Here is a 19,669-nt window from a genome sequence, read left to right on the forward strand (position 1 = left end):
CATTTATTGGCCTTTCTCGGCGTAGCTTAACACAGGTGACGCTAAAACCGGTCTTAAATTATCGACTGAAGTGTTATCAAAAACTTTCTCGCTTTGAGTTTATAGGTCGTCGCGACAAATTTCAAGATCTGAGCTCATTTGTGTGAGAAAATGTGAAAAAAAAAAAAAAAAATCCCCGAAAACCATTTTTTTGGCTTTTTGGTTTTCTGGACAAAATTAACACCACCACTTTCGTGTTCCTGGTAAAAAGACCTTTAATTTGATATATAGGTCGACCAGGTTTGGATAAGTCCTTCTATGGGTACAGACAGACACACAGACAGACGACACCGAAGCGAATACAATAGCCCGTCCCTTATACCTTTTCTTATTACTATCGTAATAATATACAAATAAAAAAAAGGAAGGACGGGCTAAAAATGAATGTTTGTGTGTTCGAACTTTATGCCTGGCCAAACCGCTCATCCGATTGCTATGAAACTTTGTTCTTATTGCGCTTGCACTCCCGTGAAAGGTTTAGGCTGTTTTCCGGTTCGTTTTTGTTAAGCTACGCCGAGCAAGACCACTAAATGGATGAGTGACATGAACGGCCATGGCTTAAGGATTTACTAGTATGAAGTGAAAATTGCTTAAAGTTGAAGGGAAGTGGGAGAAAAGTTGAGTTTGAAAATGCCGAAAAAGGTTGAAACTCTATTTCGTGTTAATATAGGCCGGGCGGCGCTTCGAACTCTTGACGTTCGCGCGTCTCCCGGCACACTTGATTTTATTATCATTTGTTCCGCGCACATCCCGCTCAGGGCGGGAATCTAACCCGCGGCCTAGGCCTAGCGCTTACAAGACAGACGCGATACCCTGCAAGCTAACTAGGCTGGCTCGACCATAGTACTGACCCAAGAAAAAATAAACAAACCATGCTAATGAATAGAAGCGTCCTCAACGGAGCCTTGACCATAATACTGACCCTCGGCCTCGCAGAAAATCAAGAAATTGAGCCTAGTATTTTTTAAATATATCTATATCTTTTATCTTGTATCTTTTCTGCTGTGGTCCATGGTCGCCGTTGTGGCCGGACCTATGTCTGTCAGACCGTATGAAAGAACGCGGTATGAAGCTTTTTCTGCCACACACGTTTCTACGTCCAAGCGCGAGTGGCCAACCTTAAGACCCGTTCTCAATTTTAGTGCGTTTTCACCTCCGTTTGCCAGACTAGTTAGCTTGGTTGGTAATGCGTCTGCCTGTAAGCGCTAAGTCGCGAATTCGATTCCCGCCCGCGGCGGATTTTATCCTCAACGGATATTGTTCGTTCTCAGAACGGCTTGCTTTATCTTATACTGTGATCCTTCTCTCTTCGATTTCGGGACGATAAGACCTTGGCAGTTGCAGTTCCCTCAAACATTTTTTTTTTTTTTCAAGTTAATTTTTATGAACGCCTGGAATAATAACAGCTATGCAATGTGCAACACATTGGTAATGTCGCCACCGGTCGCTACTCGATTAGAGTAGCTACTCACTTGTCCTCACGAGGCTGAGTGCATCCCAAACTCCAAGTACAGAGTCGAAAAAACTTCGGCCCCGCCGGAAATTGAACCCGGGACCTCCGGAGTACAAGCCTAGTGTGATATCCACTCGACCACGGAGGTTGCCCGAGAACAATCCTTATTTTTTTAATGTGTGAGTGAGTCAGCACTTTTTTAATGTGGTCAGGTGTGAAGCAGACTACACATCAGACGGACCGCGTCCGTCGGACCAGTCCGGCGGACCGAAATTTGGTCCGACGGACTGGTCAAATTCTCAAATTATATTGAGGATAAAATTCCATACACCTCGGCTGGGATTGAACCCACGCCCTCCTGTTTACCAGGCGAACGCCTTGACCACTATTTTACGTTTTATCGGACCATTGGTCTGGTCCGGAGGAAATCAAAACACTTTTGATTTTTGGTCCGTCGGACCAGTAACTCAGACTAGTTGTTAAGTTTCAATGAAAATGTAGATCTCAAAGGTAATAAACAAGTAAAAAATATTATCATCAAAATGGTTGGGTTTAGGGACGGGCCAAGTAATCTTGGCGAGAGACCATCAACCCTCTCGGTGGAGCTATACCACTATAACAGGGATTCCCTAACTGTGGTCCGCGGACCACTCCACGAGAAGGTTTCAAGTGGTCCACGAGTTGGTCTTTAAAATATTTTATTCATTTCGAAGAACACGTTAGGTACCTATTTTCATGACATAAGAATGGAGGTGCTGAGTGGTCCGTGGGAAATCATGAAATTCAAAAGTGGTCCGTGGCTTATTTTTTATTTATTTTTATTTAATATACCTTATTTATACTGTCGGCTAAGACTAAAAAGTCCCATTATGCCAACAGTTTAAAAAGGCCTCTCTCTCTCTCCCTCTCTCTCTTTTACTCTCCCTCGAAGCCTGGCTTGAGCAAGTTTGGGAATCTCTGTACTATGGTGGGTCCAGACTTGTGCAATGCAACGTGCAATGCAACACGATCACTATGCAGGATTATTGAGCGAGAATTGTGGAGTTCAAGTCATCAATGGATACAACTTGGCCAAGTCTGAGAAACAGTGTGCAGAGGTGAGTTTTATTATTATAATCCTACGACACAGACCACATGAGTCTAATGTAGCAGTTGTTTCATTGCTACGAAATAAAAACGACGGTGGAACACTCATCTTTATATTAAAAAAAAAAAAAAAATATTATTATTTTTTAGAGGTTTGTTGACAGAGGGAACTGTAACTCTGCTAAGATCTTATCGCCCCGAAATCGAAGAGAGAAGGAAGACGGGATAGGAGAAAGCCAGCCGTTCCGAGAACGAACCACTATCTGTTCAGAATAAAAGCCATCCCAAGGTAGACGCACTACCAGTCAATCTAACTAGGATATCTCTATCAAACTTTCTGTCTTCAAGTAAATACCAACCCATGTGAAGAGTATAAGTCATTTATTTTCGTCTCAATTCTATCAAACTTTGAAAATTCAGGCTGTATCGCTGTAAACTATGTCTCCTTGTCCCATTTCAGAACCACTACCTGAAACCAGTCCTGCCCGTATACAAGCGTATGTCTGAGGAGGAGCTGGCTGAAATCGGGCCTGGTGATTGGAAGTATGGTATCTACATGTCTACACTTGTTATCCCTAATAGAATCTTCCTGCCATGGTGTATGCAGAAGTAAGCATAAAAACCTATCCATATTTTCGGCCTTGTTATTTCTGTACCTATAGGTATAATTGAATTAAAGGAATTTCGCCAGCTTAGTTAGATTGGTTGGTAGCGCGTCTGCCTTGTAACTTGTAAGCGCTAGGCCGCGGGTTCGATTCCCGCCCGGGGGCGGACTTTATCCTGAACGGATAATGTTTGTTCTCGGAACGGCTGGCTTTCTCCTATCCTTTATTTCTTCTCTCTTCGATTTCGGACGATAAAACCTTGGCAGTAGCGGAACAGTTCTTTCTATCAGACCTCTTGAAGAAAAAAAAGCAATCAGCAGGAATAACATCCTAAAATAAGAAGAGAATAAGTCTTCACTTGACTAAATAAACGAATTTATTGATGGAAAAGAGTCTCTGGAAAAGACTTGACGAAATAAACGAATTTATTGATGGAAAAGAGTCTCTGGAAAATCTCTCTCTCTCTCTCTCTCTCTCTCTCTCTCTCTCTCTCTCTCTCTCTCTCTCTCTCTCTCTCTCTCTTTCCCTATCCCTCCCTCCATCCCTCTTTCTCTCCCTCGCGTTCTCTCTCTCTCTCTCTTTCCTATCCCTCCCTCCATCCCTCTTTCTCTTTCTCTCCCTCGCGTTCTCTCTCTCTCCTCTCTGCCCTATTCCTTCCTCTATACCTCCCTCCAAACCTCCTCCTCCCCTTTACATTACAGATCTCTCACCCTCACCTCCGCGACTTCTACAACATGCCCGAGGCCGGTGCCTACATCATCCCCTCCTACGGTGGCCTAGTCACCCTAGGCGGCACTCAGGACTACGGGAACGCCAGACTGGGGGTGGACCGGTTCGATTCCCGGGCCATACTAAACCGCACAGCCGCAGTAAGGCCGGAAATTTTGGCGGCCCCTGTGGAAAAGGTTTGGGTTGGCCTGAGGCCGTACAGACATCACGTGCGGGTGGAGAGAGACCTGACGGGTGCAGCTCAGGTGTGTATGACCACAGCCTTTTTGTGATAACCCCTAGGACAGGGGTGCCCAATTTTTAGAGAGGAAGATCGACTTGAATTTTCAATAGTCTTACGATCGATCAACCTAATAAGAGACGTTACTCTGATTTTGGTCCACAAGTTTGGAGTGATTGGGTGTGTAAGATGATATTGTCAGGTTTACACACTGCTGGGTGTGCTGATCGCGGTCGACCGGTTGGGCAGCCCTGCTCTATAGGTTGTGGCCCGTTTTTGACGAAGCCCTTTCTATATGGTTTGAGCTAAACCTACATTTTACAGTAGTTTTTAATAGTAAAGTACTGCCTCTAGCATTTTATTATTATTGTCGGTTTTTCCGTTGGGTTGGTTTCTTAGTAGTCAGAGACTGAGATCAGCAATTCAGCATAATGTCAAAGCCGGCAAACATGAAATGAAAATAATAATATGTGGTATTGTGGTACATTAGTACATAACGAGGTACCTACTTATCTACATACATAGGTACCTAATCCATTATTATCCCGTTTTGGACACTAAATTTATTTATTATTTAGGGTTGGAAAAGGCTGTGGTGTAACACATACTGACAAAGATACACGCTGGTCTACTCTGGGAATCGAACCCGGTATTTAGTCAAGTGAAGACTTATTCTCTTCTTATTTTAGTATTAATTAGTACTTGACATGGTATCCCGTTTTCAAAGTTTATGGAATAACATCCGTTTTATTTGTTCACAGATTCAAGGCAGCAGGCGGTAAAGTCATAGAGAAGTACATCTCGTCGTTCTCAGAGCTGGGTTCCGAATACAATACCATATTCAACTGTACAGGACTGGGTGCTAGAACTCTATGTAATGATATGCATGTGATACCTGTGCGAGGACAAACTATAAGGGTAAGTAGGCGCACACAACGGAGAACCATCAGACCCTCGCCTAGTACCGACGCAAGAGAAAATAAACAAACCATGCTAATGAATAGAAGCGTCTTTTAAAATTATTATAGTCTATTAATAGAATTATATCGTTTATTTCTCAGATTGTTCACAACTACGGTCATGGAGGCTATGGTGTTACATCAGCGCCAGGGAGTGCGCGATGTGCGGTGTCTGTGTTTGAACAAAGCCACAAAGCTTCCTACAACGGAGCTCCGACGTGATGGGGAAGTATATACCAAAAGTAGCGCGCGAACGTCAAAAATTCGAAACGACGCCTGAGGCCTGATTATCTGATTTATTATTATTAAAGTGGTGAGATATTAAACTGTTGAGATGAAGGAACTACATGTCCTAATTCGACTGTCTAAATAAAGCACTAAAATAAAAATAATAAATTTTTGTTTGTAATTTGTAATGATACTTTATTTATTTGTAATAACAATTTTATAAATTACCTATTATTATTATTATTATTATTTTAAAGAGATTTGATAGAGGGAACTGTAACGGCTAAGGTCCTATCGTCTTGAAATCGAAGAGAGACAAAGGATAGGATAGGAGAAAGCCAGTCCTTCCGAGAACGAACCTTATCCGTTCAGGATAAAATCTATCCCGGGCGGGAATCGAAGCCGCGCCCCAGCGCTAACACGGCAAACGCGCTAACAGCTAGGCTGGCTCTATCAAACTTTGAAAATTAATAAAGAAATATTTTCAAGACAGACTCTTTAGTTCTTGGATTTTTTTTCATCGAAAAATAGCAAAATTTCACTCACAGGCCCTCTTTTAGATAACCATTGAAAATATGTGTATAAAAGTGACCTGTGGCAGCAAGTGTGGACTTCCAAAGCGGAAACTCTCTGGTTGAATCGAAAAAAAAAAAAATCAATATAAAATACGTCTTAGCTTCAACGTCGGTTTCATTTAGCCCTTGGTTCCCCTATTTTTCGACACACCCACCTGTTGATGAAGCATCGTGTGAAAAGACCTTACGGCTTATCGCAAGGAGGTTAAACAACAGTGGACACGCACGCCCTCACCTTATAAAAGTGAAGCTACTTTGGATTATCAATCGGCCATCAGCTGTTTTGAATGGAATTTTTAAACGCAGGAGCAGTAAGTTAAGTTGGTGTTTTTAATTTTTTTTCCCGAGTTTTCTTTTCTAAAGCAAAGGATTTTCCGGGAAAATTTGACAGAGAAACCAGGAAGTGTCTGGTAGACATCTCCGGAATATCGGGATTTTGACTCAACTAAGCTGGAAGTCTAATCTCCTTTTCAGGAGCCTTTGGTAAGTCCTCTACACCTGAAGACTGTACTGGGGCTTTTTTTCATTATCAGATTTATCAGTACTCTGCTGCAGCTTATCAGGGCTTTGTTCCTTATTTCCCAAGAGTTTTCATAGAGGGAACTGATGTAACAACGAAGATCTTATCGTCCTGCAAAATAAGATTTTGAAGATTCTTATTACCAAAAGCAAAGACAGGATAGGAGAAAGCCAGGTGTTTTAAAAGCAAAGGATTTTCCGGGAAAATTTGACAGAGAAACCAGGAAGTGTCTGGTAGACATCTCCGGAATATCGGGATTTTGACTCAACTGGGCTGGAAGTCTAATCTCCTTTTCAGGAGCCTTTGGTAAGTCCTCTACACCTGAAGACTGTACTGGGGGTCTTTTTCATTAATCAGATTTATCAGTACTCTGCTGCAGCTTATCAGGGCTTTGTTCCTTATTTCCCAAGAGTTTTCATAGAGGGAATTCATGTAACAACAAAGATCTTATCGCCCTGCAAAATAAGAGTCTGAAGACTCTTATTACCAAAGGCAAAGACAGGATAGGAGAAAGCCAGGTGTTTTGAGATCAAACCTTATCTGAATAAAGTTTACCCTCGGTGGGAATCAAACCCATGACCTGATGCTTACAAGGCAGATGTGCTATCTTTCAACATGACTTTTCTGAAGAGTTTGATAGAGGGAACTGTAACAGCAAAAGTTTTATCCCAAAAGCAAAGACAGGATAGGAGGAAGCCAGGTGTTTTGAGGTCAAACCTTATCTGAATAAAATTTACCCTTGGTGGGAATCAAACCTATGACCTAGTGCTTATACAGGACAGTAACAGAGTTTGATAGAGGGAACTGTAACAGCAAAAGTTTTATCCCAAAAGCAAAGACAGGATAGGAGGAAGCCAGGTGTTTTGAGGTCAAATCTTAAAGTTTACCCTTGGTGGGAATCAAACCTATGACCTAGTGCTTACAGGACGGTAATTATGCAGAAGTCAAGTCCCGTGGAAAAGAACAGCTCCTTTTGTATTTTACCTAACCCTATAATAACACTAATCACTGCTCTAATTGTGAAAACTCCTTCTTGCGTTTAACCTAACCCTATAATAACCAGGGTCACTGCTTGTTTGTGCCAGTTCCTTTGGTAGTAATATTCCACAGATGTGAGTTCTGCACAAGTACTTACAGGACACGTGAGCTACCTCACTAGCTAACTAGTTTTCCTTATAGCAATGAAACAACTACTAATAATGTCCCTCATCATATAGTTTCCAGGTTTTACACTAAAAACTGACCATCGAAATTTTGACCCGATTACATTACTTTCCTTCCTATAGGATAAGTAATATCTCGATACAGCCTATATCTAAAGCTTGCAGAAATGTGCACCTGTACCCACACTAGTTCATTGAGGCTTTATAGACAAACCAGACGAACGTATACAGGGTGTTTTAGAAAGACGTTCTATAACTTCTCCATTCCTTCTCTTTTGATGGCTACATTATGAACAAAAATTCTAGCTCTCAGTTCGTTCTCTCGGAACGGCTGGCTGTCTCCTATCCTGTCTTTTCTCTCTCTCTCTTCGATTTTTAGCAGTTCCCTCTAAAAAAACCTCTTGGAAAAAAAATCTACCTCAGATTTATTTTGGTCTCTCTTTCTCTTTCTCTCTCTCTCTTCCCCTGTATGATACTTTTCCAAATTTTGGTTGGTAGCTACTTGGCTCAATCAGGATTTCCAACATTGTATTTACTCCTTTGTACTTTTTGAAACACACTGTATATCGTAGATACCTGTGGCTTGAAGCTGCACTAATACACTTAACCGTTAGTTTGGATTTATACAATCTATGTATAAAGATATGCATGTATGTATTTATATTTATATCTTGGATTTATAAGCTCCTGGACAATCCTGAATACCTTAATCTTGATACAGGAGTCATTAGAGCGACAACCAAGCTTCTGGTACGTAGGTAGTCCAGTATTCTCATAAAACTCAGTGGTGTAGTATTTCAAGTATTTGGCACGGTGGACTTTCAATCTGGAGGTTGGTGGTTGGAGTCCAAGTCAAGTCATAAAATTTATCGAAGTATATTAAGCTCGGAACATTTGTGACAAGCATTCAAAAGGCTTTAAAAAAATCCACAAGCCGAAAATAGAAAGAGATTGAGTGATTATGATTATTCAACCTGGATTATAACAAGCACATTCCCATCACACTGTACTTTTTTGAACTTTAACTTTATTTACAACAATATAATAATAAACAATGGGTTTAGGTCGAATTTCCCCTTCTGAAAACCTCCAGACGCCACTGCTTGCTACTTGATATTAAAGTACCTCAGTACTTGATATTAATGTGTCGTTGTACTTGATAGTAATATGCCTTTAAGTTGAATCAAGTTCAATACCTCTCTATTAAAACGAGTTAATTCAGAATCCCGGCGCTAGATATAGGATGTACCAAAAGTAAGACATCAGGAATTTTATAAAAATAGGTAGGTACGAAAAGAAATTTTCTTATGCTACCTAATATATCAATAGCGAAGGTTGAGTGCGAAGGGCATCCACTCGGAAAATTTTGTTTAGCCAAAACCAGTTGGCCTCAAAGCGATCACTCTAAAGCTGATTGAGAGGCCGACCCCATCTGAACATGGGAAAAGGCGAAGAAAAGGAAGAAGACGAAAAGAAATATGTAGAAAGTAAAAGTACAAAAAAAAAACTAAGATCAATGAAATCTGGAGGTGTGGATGTGTAACACTGTGGGAGGAGGAGGAGGAAATGACAGAAGGAAAATAAAGAATCAGCATTGGAGGTGATAGAAAGAAGGAAGAGGAAGAACGGAAGAAGGGGGAGAGAGACAAAAAAATAAAGAATGAAGAGAGAGAGAGAAGGAGGCGAGAAAGAATGCGTGATTGATGACAATTTCTCTCTCTCTCTCTCTCTCTCTCTCTCTCTCGCTCTCTCTCTTTCTTTCATTCCTCAAAGCGTGTGAAGAAGACATTTGAGCTTTATAAAAAAAAGAGGACAAAAAAAGAGATGATAAAGGAAAAGGTAGAAACGGAAGAGAGCAACGAGAAGAGAGCGAGAGAGACAGAGAGAGAGAGAGAGAAAGCTAGAGGGAGAGAGAAGGGGGAAAGGAGAGAAAGAGAGGAGAGAGCAAGATAGTGAGAGGAAGAGGAAAAGAAAGATTGGGAGTGAGAAACGAAGGAGTGGGAATAAAAAAGGAAACAATAGAGAGAGAGAGAGAATGGGAGGGAGGGAGAGAGAGAGGAAGGAGAGAGAGAGAGAGGAAGGAGGGAGGAAGAGAAACCAAAAGTGAGAGGAAGACGCAGGATGAAGGAAGTTTGCAGTGTAACAATAACAAAATGTTTTTAATGATTCAAGCAGTCACCCATGCAAGTGCAATCCACGCTCGATGGTGCTTAACAGTGTATTCAATCGTCAACGTTATAGAAAGGACAAATATTTCAATAGTCCTATAATATTATTGCTACACCTTTAATGCATGTTTGAAACCAGAACACACATATACGTAAAATCAAAAAGAACATAATAGAATTGAAATATCCCAAGGTTCCCATGTGCGATCTCGCTGGAGGACGTAAAACTGAGACAAAACCAGCCCTGTCAAGCCACAGACAATAACAGTGGCTCATTTTGAGGGTACCTGAATGGAACTACGGTCAAGTCCGTCTCAGGAAGTAGGGTACAACGAACAGAAGCTGGCACTCACATTTGAGTTTGTGGTGGATAAAGATGGCACTGTGGTGTCCAGGAGGTTCTTTGCTTCGCTTGTGAAGTCGGTGGCCCATTTGACCTACGCCCAAGTTAAGGTAATCTGTGATTTTCGTTTTCCTATGAGGCAGTTCTGCTCCTCCGCTTGTATAGGCGCTACCTAACGGACGAAAAAAATTCAGGCTGTTGTAGTAATCCATGGCTTTAATTAGGGGGGATTTAAATGAATAAATTTGGTTTCTATGGGTCCTAACCATTTTTCCCTCGTTACCAAACAGGACTACACTGTAGAAACCTCCATGCAAGCAGGCCTCTGGGTGCACAAGGTATCGTGGTCTTCCCCTCCTCACACCCAAACACTCACCCATCTAACCACCTTACCGGTGAGGTTTAACAAGTGTGCGTACAACTTCTCTGTTGCTTGTACCCTCCGACATCCTCTCAACCAAGGTCAGGATGGACTGTGCCTATTGGTGGAACCTCAGGGAGGTAAGATATAGAGTTACTCATCCACCTAACCTAACCTAACCACCCTACCGGTGAGGTTTAACAAGTGTGTGTACAACTTCTCCGTTGCTTGTACCCTCTGACATCCTCTCAACCAAGGTCAGGATGGACTGTGCCTATTGGTGCAACCTCAGGGAGGTAAGATATAGAGTTACTCATCCACCTAACCTAACCACCCTACCGGTGAGGTTTAACAAGTGTGTGTACAACTTCTCCGTTGCTTGTACCCTCCGACATCCTCTCAACCAAGGTCAGGATGGACTGTGCCTATTGGTGCAACCTCAGGGAGGTAAGATATAGAGTTACTCATCCACCTAACCTAACCACCCTACCGGTGAGGTTTAACAAGTGTGTGGGTATCTAAGCATTTAGATCCTCGACAAAACCTGTGGTTGGGTGGAAGAGCTCCTTTTGGAGAATCCTGCCACATTAAATAAAGCCCAAAAAAAAAAAATTTGGTACGTAGCCGTGAAATGTAGTCAGTTTTTAGTGCCAAAACACGTTTTGAGGTCCCTAGAGCCTAAATCCAAAGTTTCAGCCATTGGTCCGTGTGTGTGTCTGTCGGTAAACAAAATATCTCGAGAAGGGTAAGAGCTAGAGACTTGAAATTTGGTACGTAGCTGTGAAATGTAACAAGGATGCGACACAAAACTCTTGGTTAAGACCGGTGCAACGCTTGGCGGCATTTTACCGCTTTTTGGCGGTTTTCGCTATAATTTAACATCTCAGGAACGGTATGAGCTAGAGACTTGAAATTTGGTATATAATTCACAAATGTGACAAGAATGCGACATGAAACTTGGTTGAGATAGGTGCTGCGGTTGGCGGTATTTTGACCGCTTTTTGGCGGTTTCCTACCGTTTTTTTGGCGGTTTTTAGCTATATCGACTCAACGGTTAGAGGTATTGTAAAAGTTAGGGTAATAGAACACTCAAATAAGCATCATTCAATAGGATAAGGAAAGTCGTGTGATGTTCACATCAGATTTTTTTTTTTTTTTTCATATTCCAGGGTATATTTCATGTGAATCCTAAAGAAAAAGAAAAAGGATATGTCACCCCGCCATGCTGTGTAAGTATGAATCTTTTCTCTTTGAGAAAGTAGTTGAAACTCTCGTCTGGTGATCAGGAGGATGTGGGTTAATACCTATCAGTCGAGCTATGGATTTTAATGCTTTTTTTAGGCATTTGACCATAATAATTCCGGCCATTCACTATCAGGTAGACTTGACAGGTGCGCCTGTCAGGTTTACCTGATAATGTATGGTAGTAATAAAATAAGTCTGTCAAGCCACCTGTCAGGTCTACCTGATTACCTGAAAGTGAATGGCCAGCCTAATCGGTAGTAGTCGGCCAGTCAAGATCAAGTGGCTGTAAAATACCATGTTTTGCCTTTTCTTACACTTTTGGTCTTGTTTTCTTTCTTTCTTCAGATTCTAGGTAAAGAGGACATACACATTATTGGTCTCAAGAACAGGAATCGAGCTTTCGAAGGAGACCGTGTAGTGGTGAAAATACTCAACACTAAGAACTGGGTGGTAAGGTCACTTATTTTTATCTGTAGTATAAATAATAAAAATCCTGCCTTCCTTCTCTCTTCGATTTCGGGACGATAAGGCCCTTTTCTCCATACCCCATTTAAAAATATTTTTTTTTTTTTTTTTTTTTTTTTTTTTTTTTTTTTTTTTTTTTTTTTTTTTTTTTTTTCAGTCTAAAACAGCCCAATACAACTGCATCAGTGTGTCCACTATCAACAGACGTATCTCCTCTCTATTACCCGCAGCATTGAAGAAGATCTGCGCCCTAGTGCCCAATGAACAGAAGCTGGCACTCACATTTGAGTTTGTGGTGGATAAAGATGGTACTGTGGTGTCCAGGAGGTTCTTTGCTTCGCTTGTGAAGTCGGTGGCCCATTTGACCTACGCCCAAGTTAAGGTAATCTGTGATGTTATGGTATGGTTGACCATTTTACAGTTTACCCTTTTTTCGTCATATAAGTGTCATAAGAGTGGTCTCGCTGGAGGACGTAAAACTGAGACAAAACCAGCCCTGTCAAGCCACAGACAATAACAGTGGCTCATTTTGAGGGTACCTGAATGGAACTACGGTCAAGTCCGTCTCAGGAAGTAGGGTACAACGAACAGAAGCTGGCACTCACATTTGAGTTTGTGGTGGATAAAGATGGTACTGTGGTGTCCAGGAGGTTCTTTGCTTCGCTTGTGAAGTCGGTGGCCCATTTGACCTACCCAGCCTACTTAGCTTGGAGGGTAGCGCGCCTTGTAAGCGCTAGGTCGCGGGTTCGATTCCCGCCCGGGGTGGATTTTATAAACAGATGAGGTTCGTTCTCGGAACGGCTGTTTTTCTCCTATCCTATCTTTCTTCTCTCTTCGGTTTTTAGAGGTGATAATACCTCGGCAGTTACAGTGCCCTCTATCAAACATCTTCTTCTTCTTCTTCTTCTTCTTCTTCTTCTTCTTCTTCTTCCTGGCCTTTTCCTAATAAAATAGGGACCGCCGTTTCTTGTCAGTCTCTTCCAGGCTTCCAGGCATTTTATCAAACATAAAAAAAGTTGCCCAAACGCTCACCACGCTAAACGTTGCTTCATTACAGAAAGATAAGCACAAAAAGGACGCCATTAAACCAACAGGACGTATTGTATACATATTGGAACTAAATCATCCTAGAACATCAATGGGAAGAATTGAGAAGCTGGAGACTGATAGACCTGTAGCCTGTCTGGGTAAGTCACCCATCCAGGTAGTAACCACACACAACGTTGTTTAACTTAAGTAACAGGAGGTATTGTATACATATTGGAACTAAATCACCCTAGAACATCAATGGGAAGAATTGAGAAGCTAGAGACTGTTAGACCTGTAGCCTGTCTGGGTAAGTCACTCATCCAGCTAATAACCATGCACAACGTTTGGTTAACTTAAGTAACAGGACTCATTGTTTGGGTAAGATTTTTCTAATATTCCCTCTCTTTTTAAGAGGTTTGACAGAGGGAACTGTAATCCCTAGAGTCTTATCGTCCCGAAATCGAAGAGAGAAGGACAGAAAAGGAGAAAGCCAGCCGTTCCGAGAACAAAGGAACAAACATCTGTTTCGGATAAAGTTCGCCCCGAGCGGGAATCGAACCCGCGATCTAGCGCTTACAATGCAAGCTACCCTTGAAGCCAACTGGGCTGGCTGTAAAATCAAAGGGCTCACAGAGGCCAAATTGGACCCGGCCATTTGGTTCAAAAAGGGCACGGTTAGTCCAGAGGTAACGTGTTTGCTTGTCTTACAAAAGATACCGGGTTTGATACCCACCATCGACAAATAAATAAATAAATAAATAAATAATAATAAAAAATAAATAAAATAAAAAATAATAATAGATTGTCGCCCTGACCTTTTCTCCCTGGCCAATTGTAAAAGGTCTTTCTATAGTTTCTCCAAAAAATCGCCGAGGTAAAACCAGGAAACTCACTTCTTTCGTTCAATCACATTTCAGGTTTCGAATCGCTCGACCCATGTGTTCCCCCAATTGTAATAATTCAGGAGTTTCTTGATTGGAAGAAGAAGCAATACGATTCTTCTCCCTTCAGTTCCGTGTTTTATACGCAAGCACAATTCCTACAGAATCTAATCTACTATGTGAAGATTACATCTTGGATGATATGCAATGTGGCTAAAGGGTGAGAGAAGTCGAATTCTTAGCTAAATCCCCATTAGGGATGAACAATTAATTTTTCGGCAAAGTCCGTCGGAGGTGAAGTTTACCATTGTGAACGACGTGCCGAAACGTGTGCATGTCGCCTATGGTAAGTAGGCGTGCACAACGGAGAACCGACCCGACCATAGACCCTCACCTAGTACCGACCCAAGAGAAAATAAACCAAGCTAATGAATAGAATGGTTTGTACCTTCCAAATAAGTTTCATCAAATGGTAATAAAACATCATATCATATTCTTTTGGAAAAATAACAAAGAGAGTACTGTTAGTTAGTTGTGCTAAATAGTTAGATTAGTTAGTTGTGTAAAAAAAAGACGAAGAAAAAAATAACATGAAAAAAGATACTTTCGCCGTTTTTATTTCGTAGCAATGAAACAACTGCTACATTAGACTCGTGTTGACACAATACTACCATTTAAATCACCGAAATTGGAAGTATTGTGTCTACAATACTTCCAATTTCGGTGCTAGGTCAACACGAGAACACCCGAAAGTAACTCATTGAAATATTTGCAATCGAAAAACGAGTACAAATTTTTGTCGACCGTGGGATTCGAACCCGGGACCTTCTGCATGGCAAGCAAGCGCATTACCACTGGGCTAAGCTGAGTTTGTGTTCAATTTGCATTCCCCCAGGACTCACCGAGCTAGACAACCTTCTCGGGCACTGGAACTTCGAGGTAGAAAAAACCGCCGCCACCCGTCTAATCACCACATTTCCTCATTCCGCCCTCCTCGTCCGACAACCACCACCTGATCCACGCCTACTACGCGTGTTGGCGGAATTTCTGGCGGCCCACCAAATCGTCTTGGACGTTTCGGACGCCCCCAGCTCACTGGCGGAATCCTGGGCCAAGATTCGAACCCAGGACCCCGCGTGTAGGAACCTGGTGCCGGTGCTGCTGGTGTTGTTCGATCAGATACTGCAGGTTTGATTTATATGTAGATGTGTCATGTCACTGTATAAGTGTTAAGGTTTTTACTGACGAGGGTTTTTGGGGATTTTTAGCCTGTCCTTCCTTTATTATTACGATAGTAATAAAAAAAGGTATAGTGGACGGGCTATTGTATTCGCTTCGGTGTCTGTCTGTCCCCATAGAAGGACTTATCCAAACCTGGTCGACCTATATATTATATCAAATTAAAGGTCTTTTTACCAGGAACACGAAAGTGGTGGTGCGAATTTTGTCCAGAAAACCAAAAAAAAATCAAATTAACTGGTTTTTGGGGGATTTTTTTCACATTTTGTCACACAAATGAGCTCTGATCTTGAAATTTGTCGCGACGACCTATGAATATGAACTCAACAAGCGAGAAAGTTTTAGATAACACTTAGTCGTTATTTTAAGACCGGTTTTAGCATCACCTATGTTAAGTACGCCGAGCAAGGCCGATAAAATGGATGGGTGACTTGAACCTTATATTGGGAATAAAGGGAGAACGGGCTCTAGTCTTGATTTAAAATCATTACATGAAAGTAAAATGAAAAAATCAAATCAATAATAATAATAAACTGAATATAAGAACCAAATTAGGCTAGGTACTTACATAGGTACTGATTTTCTTTAAATCACGATCGAATAAAACTACGGGCTAAAAAATTCCCGGAGGGACGCGAACCAGCTTGTTCTGATTTGAATTCTAAGAGTTCAATGAACTAGCCCACTGATATATTCGGTTCAGGAGCAGAATTCTGCACTCCCGTTCCGTGCTGATTCAAAACACATTACAGTTCTAGGATGAAGAGTATATGACTCAGTTTTCAGTTATGTCCACGCTGCATAAACTTCAGTCATATTGGCGTGCAGAAGCAACTGGCTGATGAGTCTGCAGATCAGCATACTCCTACCAGAGATCCGAGCTTGAATAACGCCGTCTATATCAAATCGTAAGTCAGAGCAGCGTTTTTTTTAATTTATTTACTAATATATATATTTAAGGAAAACTAAAAAGTTTACTGTGTGGACGTGTACTCTAAGGTGTACAAAAAAGTTCATAAATTTTTCGATTGACATCGCCTGGTCATAATGTGAACACTGACCTAAAGTTGATATTAGGCAGTCTAGTCAGCTTGGGGGGTAGAGCGCCTGCCTTGTAAGCGCTAGGTCGCGGGTTCGATTTCGGCCTGGGGCGTACTTTATCCTAAACAGATAAGGTTCGTCCTCGGAACGGATGGTTTTCTCCTATCCTGTCCTCTCTTCACTCTGGGGACGACTTTTTTTTTCCAAGTTTTAAACCCAACACTATTCACCCTTCTTTTTCAGATTACTGATGCTAATGCCACCTGATTTTAATCGAAACTTTTTTTTACGTATTAAAGGATTGTTCAAGTCCGTTGTTTTGTGTTTAGGTTGGCGGATCAACACAACACCCTCCGTGGCGAAATCGAATCTCTCAACAAGAAGGTGGCCGAAATGTATCTCGCCCTTCAACTAGGCTATGGTTCCAACTGTTTGAACTGCCAAGCTATTGTCGTGGCAGTCTATGAATCCAGTGTGGACATTCTCGTACCCAGTCTATACTTTGTGACCACCCTATATCTAGATGTAAATAAGAAGAGAAGAAGGAAAGAGCTATTGTCGTGGCAGTCTATGAATCCAGTGTGGACATTCTCGTACCCAGTCTATACTTTGTGACCACCCTATATCTAGACGTAAGTAAGAAGAGAAGAAGGAAAGGGTGTGTCAACCCTCGGCCCTGCTTTACATCTTCCTTGAAATATTAACTAAAGCGGCTGCCGAAAACCAAAAAAACTCCCGTTTTTTTCTTCTCAGCAATGAAACAGTGGACTACATTAGACTCTTGTGGTCTGTGTCGTAGCATACCAATCCGGTATACTTTGTCCCTCATCAGATGGGTGAGAAGCTGAGAAGAGACACTGGGTCAACACGTTAGGTTCTGGGTCAACACCTCAGAATAAGAACAACATAGAAGGAGGGTTTGGGTCTTTTTACATATCAAGGTCGAAGGACAGTTCACGAACAGCTGACTAACCAAATTTGTTTAGTCAGCTGACAAAACTCTTCTCTCATTGGTGGAAATTTTCTGAAAATTATTGTAAACCCTCCTTCTATGTTATTCTTATTCTGAGGTCAACACGTTTAGTTGCCAAGCCTTTTTTTTTACTCATATATTTTACTATGTGAGGCAACAATACACGTTAATGTTACTACACCAGTCCAACCACCAGGTCCGACATTTATTTAAAAATGTCAGGTCCGGTAGTCAGGCTGTTGTAGTAATCCATGGCTTTAATTAGGGGGGATTTAAATGAATAAATTTGGTTTCTATGGGTCCTAACCAGCAACAATAGACGTTAATGTTACTACACCAGTCCAACCACCAGGTCCGACATTTATTTAAAAATGTCAACACCGGTAGTCAGGCTGTTGTAGTAATCCATGGCTTTAATTAGGGGGGATTTAAATGAATAAATTTGGTTTCTATGGGTCCTAACCATTTTTCCCTCTTTACCAAACAGGACTACACTGTAGAAACCTCCATGCAAGCAGGCCTCTGGGTGCACAAGGTATCGTGGTCTTCCCCCCCGCACACCCAAACACTCACCCATCACAGTTGAAGAGGATTCATTCACTTACGCCCTAACACGTTCACTAACTCACTCTTAAAAGAAGATATTGTAGAGAGTACTAAAAAAAGAAAAAGAAGAGAGAGAAAAAAAAAGGATTTTGAAGAGGAAGTATAACTGCTAATTTTTTTTTTTTTTTTTTTTTTTTTTTTTGCAAGAGCTGTATTTTTTGTGGCACTTTTTTTTTTCAGTCCACCAAAGAGATTTCACTTTGGACGTCCACACTTGCTGCCACAGGCCACCTGTGCATTTACAATGGTTACCTACCTATCTGAAAGACGGCCTCTGAGATTTTTTACTTTCTATTACTACAAAATTAATGTATTACAAACTACAAAATTTTTAATGAAAAAAAAAAAAAAAAAAAAAAAATTTACTAAAAAAATAATTTTTTTAAAAATAAAAAATTTTTAAAAAAAAAAAAAAAAAAAAAAAAAATCGAAGAATTGAAAAGTTTGTCTCTCATGTAAAGGGAGATGGTTTAATCTCTAATACAGGGGTTTCTGTGGGTAAACACCAAATATGCTTTACTGCTTACAAAGTAGATGCGCTACCCTCTTCGCTAACTTATGAAGTTTCCGTTTATTAGTTATATTCGGTACAAATCTCTCAATAGATCAGTTGCGCTTACTTGGGTGATGTTTCAAAGTCATAGAGCAGGGAAAATGAGGACTAACGGAATTTTTCTTTTTCTTCTACGACTTCTAGATCCCGAGATAAATCGATTTAAAAAATACCGGTAAATCGTGAATTTTGACGTCACGGCATACGCTCCCGTAGGCGATGACGTCACATCAAATATCCCGAGCAAAGCTCCCTTGCAGGCAACGCAGTAATGTGTTTGTGCGCATACGTTTCTGCGCAGTTCTTTCTGCTCCTCCGCTAGCGCGCTTGCATAGGCGCTACCTAACGGACGAAAAAAAAAAAACAACTGCGTAAGGTCTGACGTCACACATATTTGAACTCTTTCATTAGGACGGAAAATACGCAGTTCTTTCTGCTCCTCCGCTAGCGCGCTTGCATTATGGCGCTACCTAACGGACGAAAAAAAAAACAACTGCGTAAGGTCTGACGTCACACATATTTGAACTCTTTCATTAGGACGGAAAATAAAAATTGAATTTTCGACCTTTTACAGTTATTTTTTTCGGAGTTTCGACCTCAGATTTGGATTTTTCCCAACTTTTTACATAGGAATCGACCATTTATTTATAATTTTTTCCCATTTGCAACTCCGCAAGACCCGGAGCTTGTGCCACGGATGGGAACTGAGGCGAATATTGATTTTTTTTTTCTTCCAGAAAATCCTGGATAATCCCGAGGACATCGGCTGGCTTCGTTCGGATTTGACTCCGCCCCCTTCCCGATCCAAAACCAAAGGCCCCGCCCCTCCCCCTCCCAAACCTCTCAACCTAGACGAGATTCGAACCAGCGTACTGGAGTTTGTGCGGCTCTCTAGAACCGCCATGGCCCAGGCGCCTGCTAGACTGCGGCTTACCAAACCGGAGGTGAAGTTTACCATTGTGAACGACGTGCCGAAACGTGTGCATGTCGCCTATGGTAAGTAGGCGTGCACAACGGAGAACCGACCATAGACCCTCACCTAGTACCGACCCAAGAGAAAATAAACCAAGCTAATGAATAGAATGGTTTGTACCTTCCAAATAAGTTTCATCAAATGGTAATAAAACATCATATCATATTCTTTTGGAAAAATAACAAAGAGAGTACTGTTAGTTAGTTGTGCTAAAT

General features: G+C 41.4%; 1 protein-coding gene across 3 annotated transcripts in view; it reads left to right on the forward strand.

Moving 5' to 3' along the window:
* Positions 1–5,507, forward strand: part of LOC103517161 (D-aspartate oxidase-like) — an 8,899-nt gene extending 3,392 nt beyond the window's left edge. For 2 of the 3 annotated variants that reach the window (XM_017447353.2, XM_026829362.1), the window contains 2 exons: positions 4,894–5,050; positions 5,194–5,507. In XM_017447353.2, coding sequence (XP_017302842.1) covers positions 4,894–5,050; positions 5,194–5,313 — 277 coding nt within the window. In that variant the 3' untranslated portion in view covers positions 5,314–5,507. Of the gene's footprint in view, positions 1–2,512; positions 2,590–3,038; positions 3,188–4,893; positions 5,051–5,193 lie in introns of all 3 variants that reach the window. The other variant, XM_026829363.1, reaches the window with a different exon arrangement.
* The last annotated feature ends 14,162 nt before the right edge of the window (positions 5,508–19,669 follow it).

The sequence above is a fragment of the Diaphorina citri genome, unplaced genomic scaffold (genome assembly GCF_000475195.1).
Source record: "Diaphorina citri unplaced genomic scaffold, Diaci psyllid genome assembly version 1.1 scaffold1768, whole genome shotgun sequence".
Classification (NCBI taxonomy): Eukaryota; Metazoa; Arthropoda; class Insecta; order Hemiptera; family Psyllidae; genus Diaphorina; species Diaphorina citri.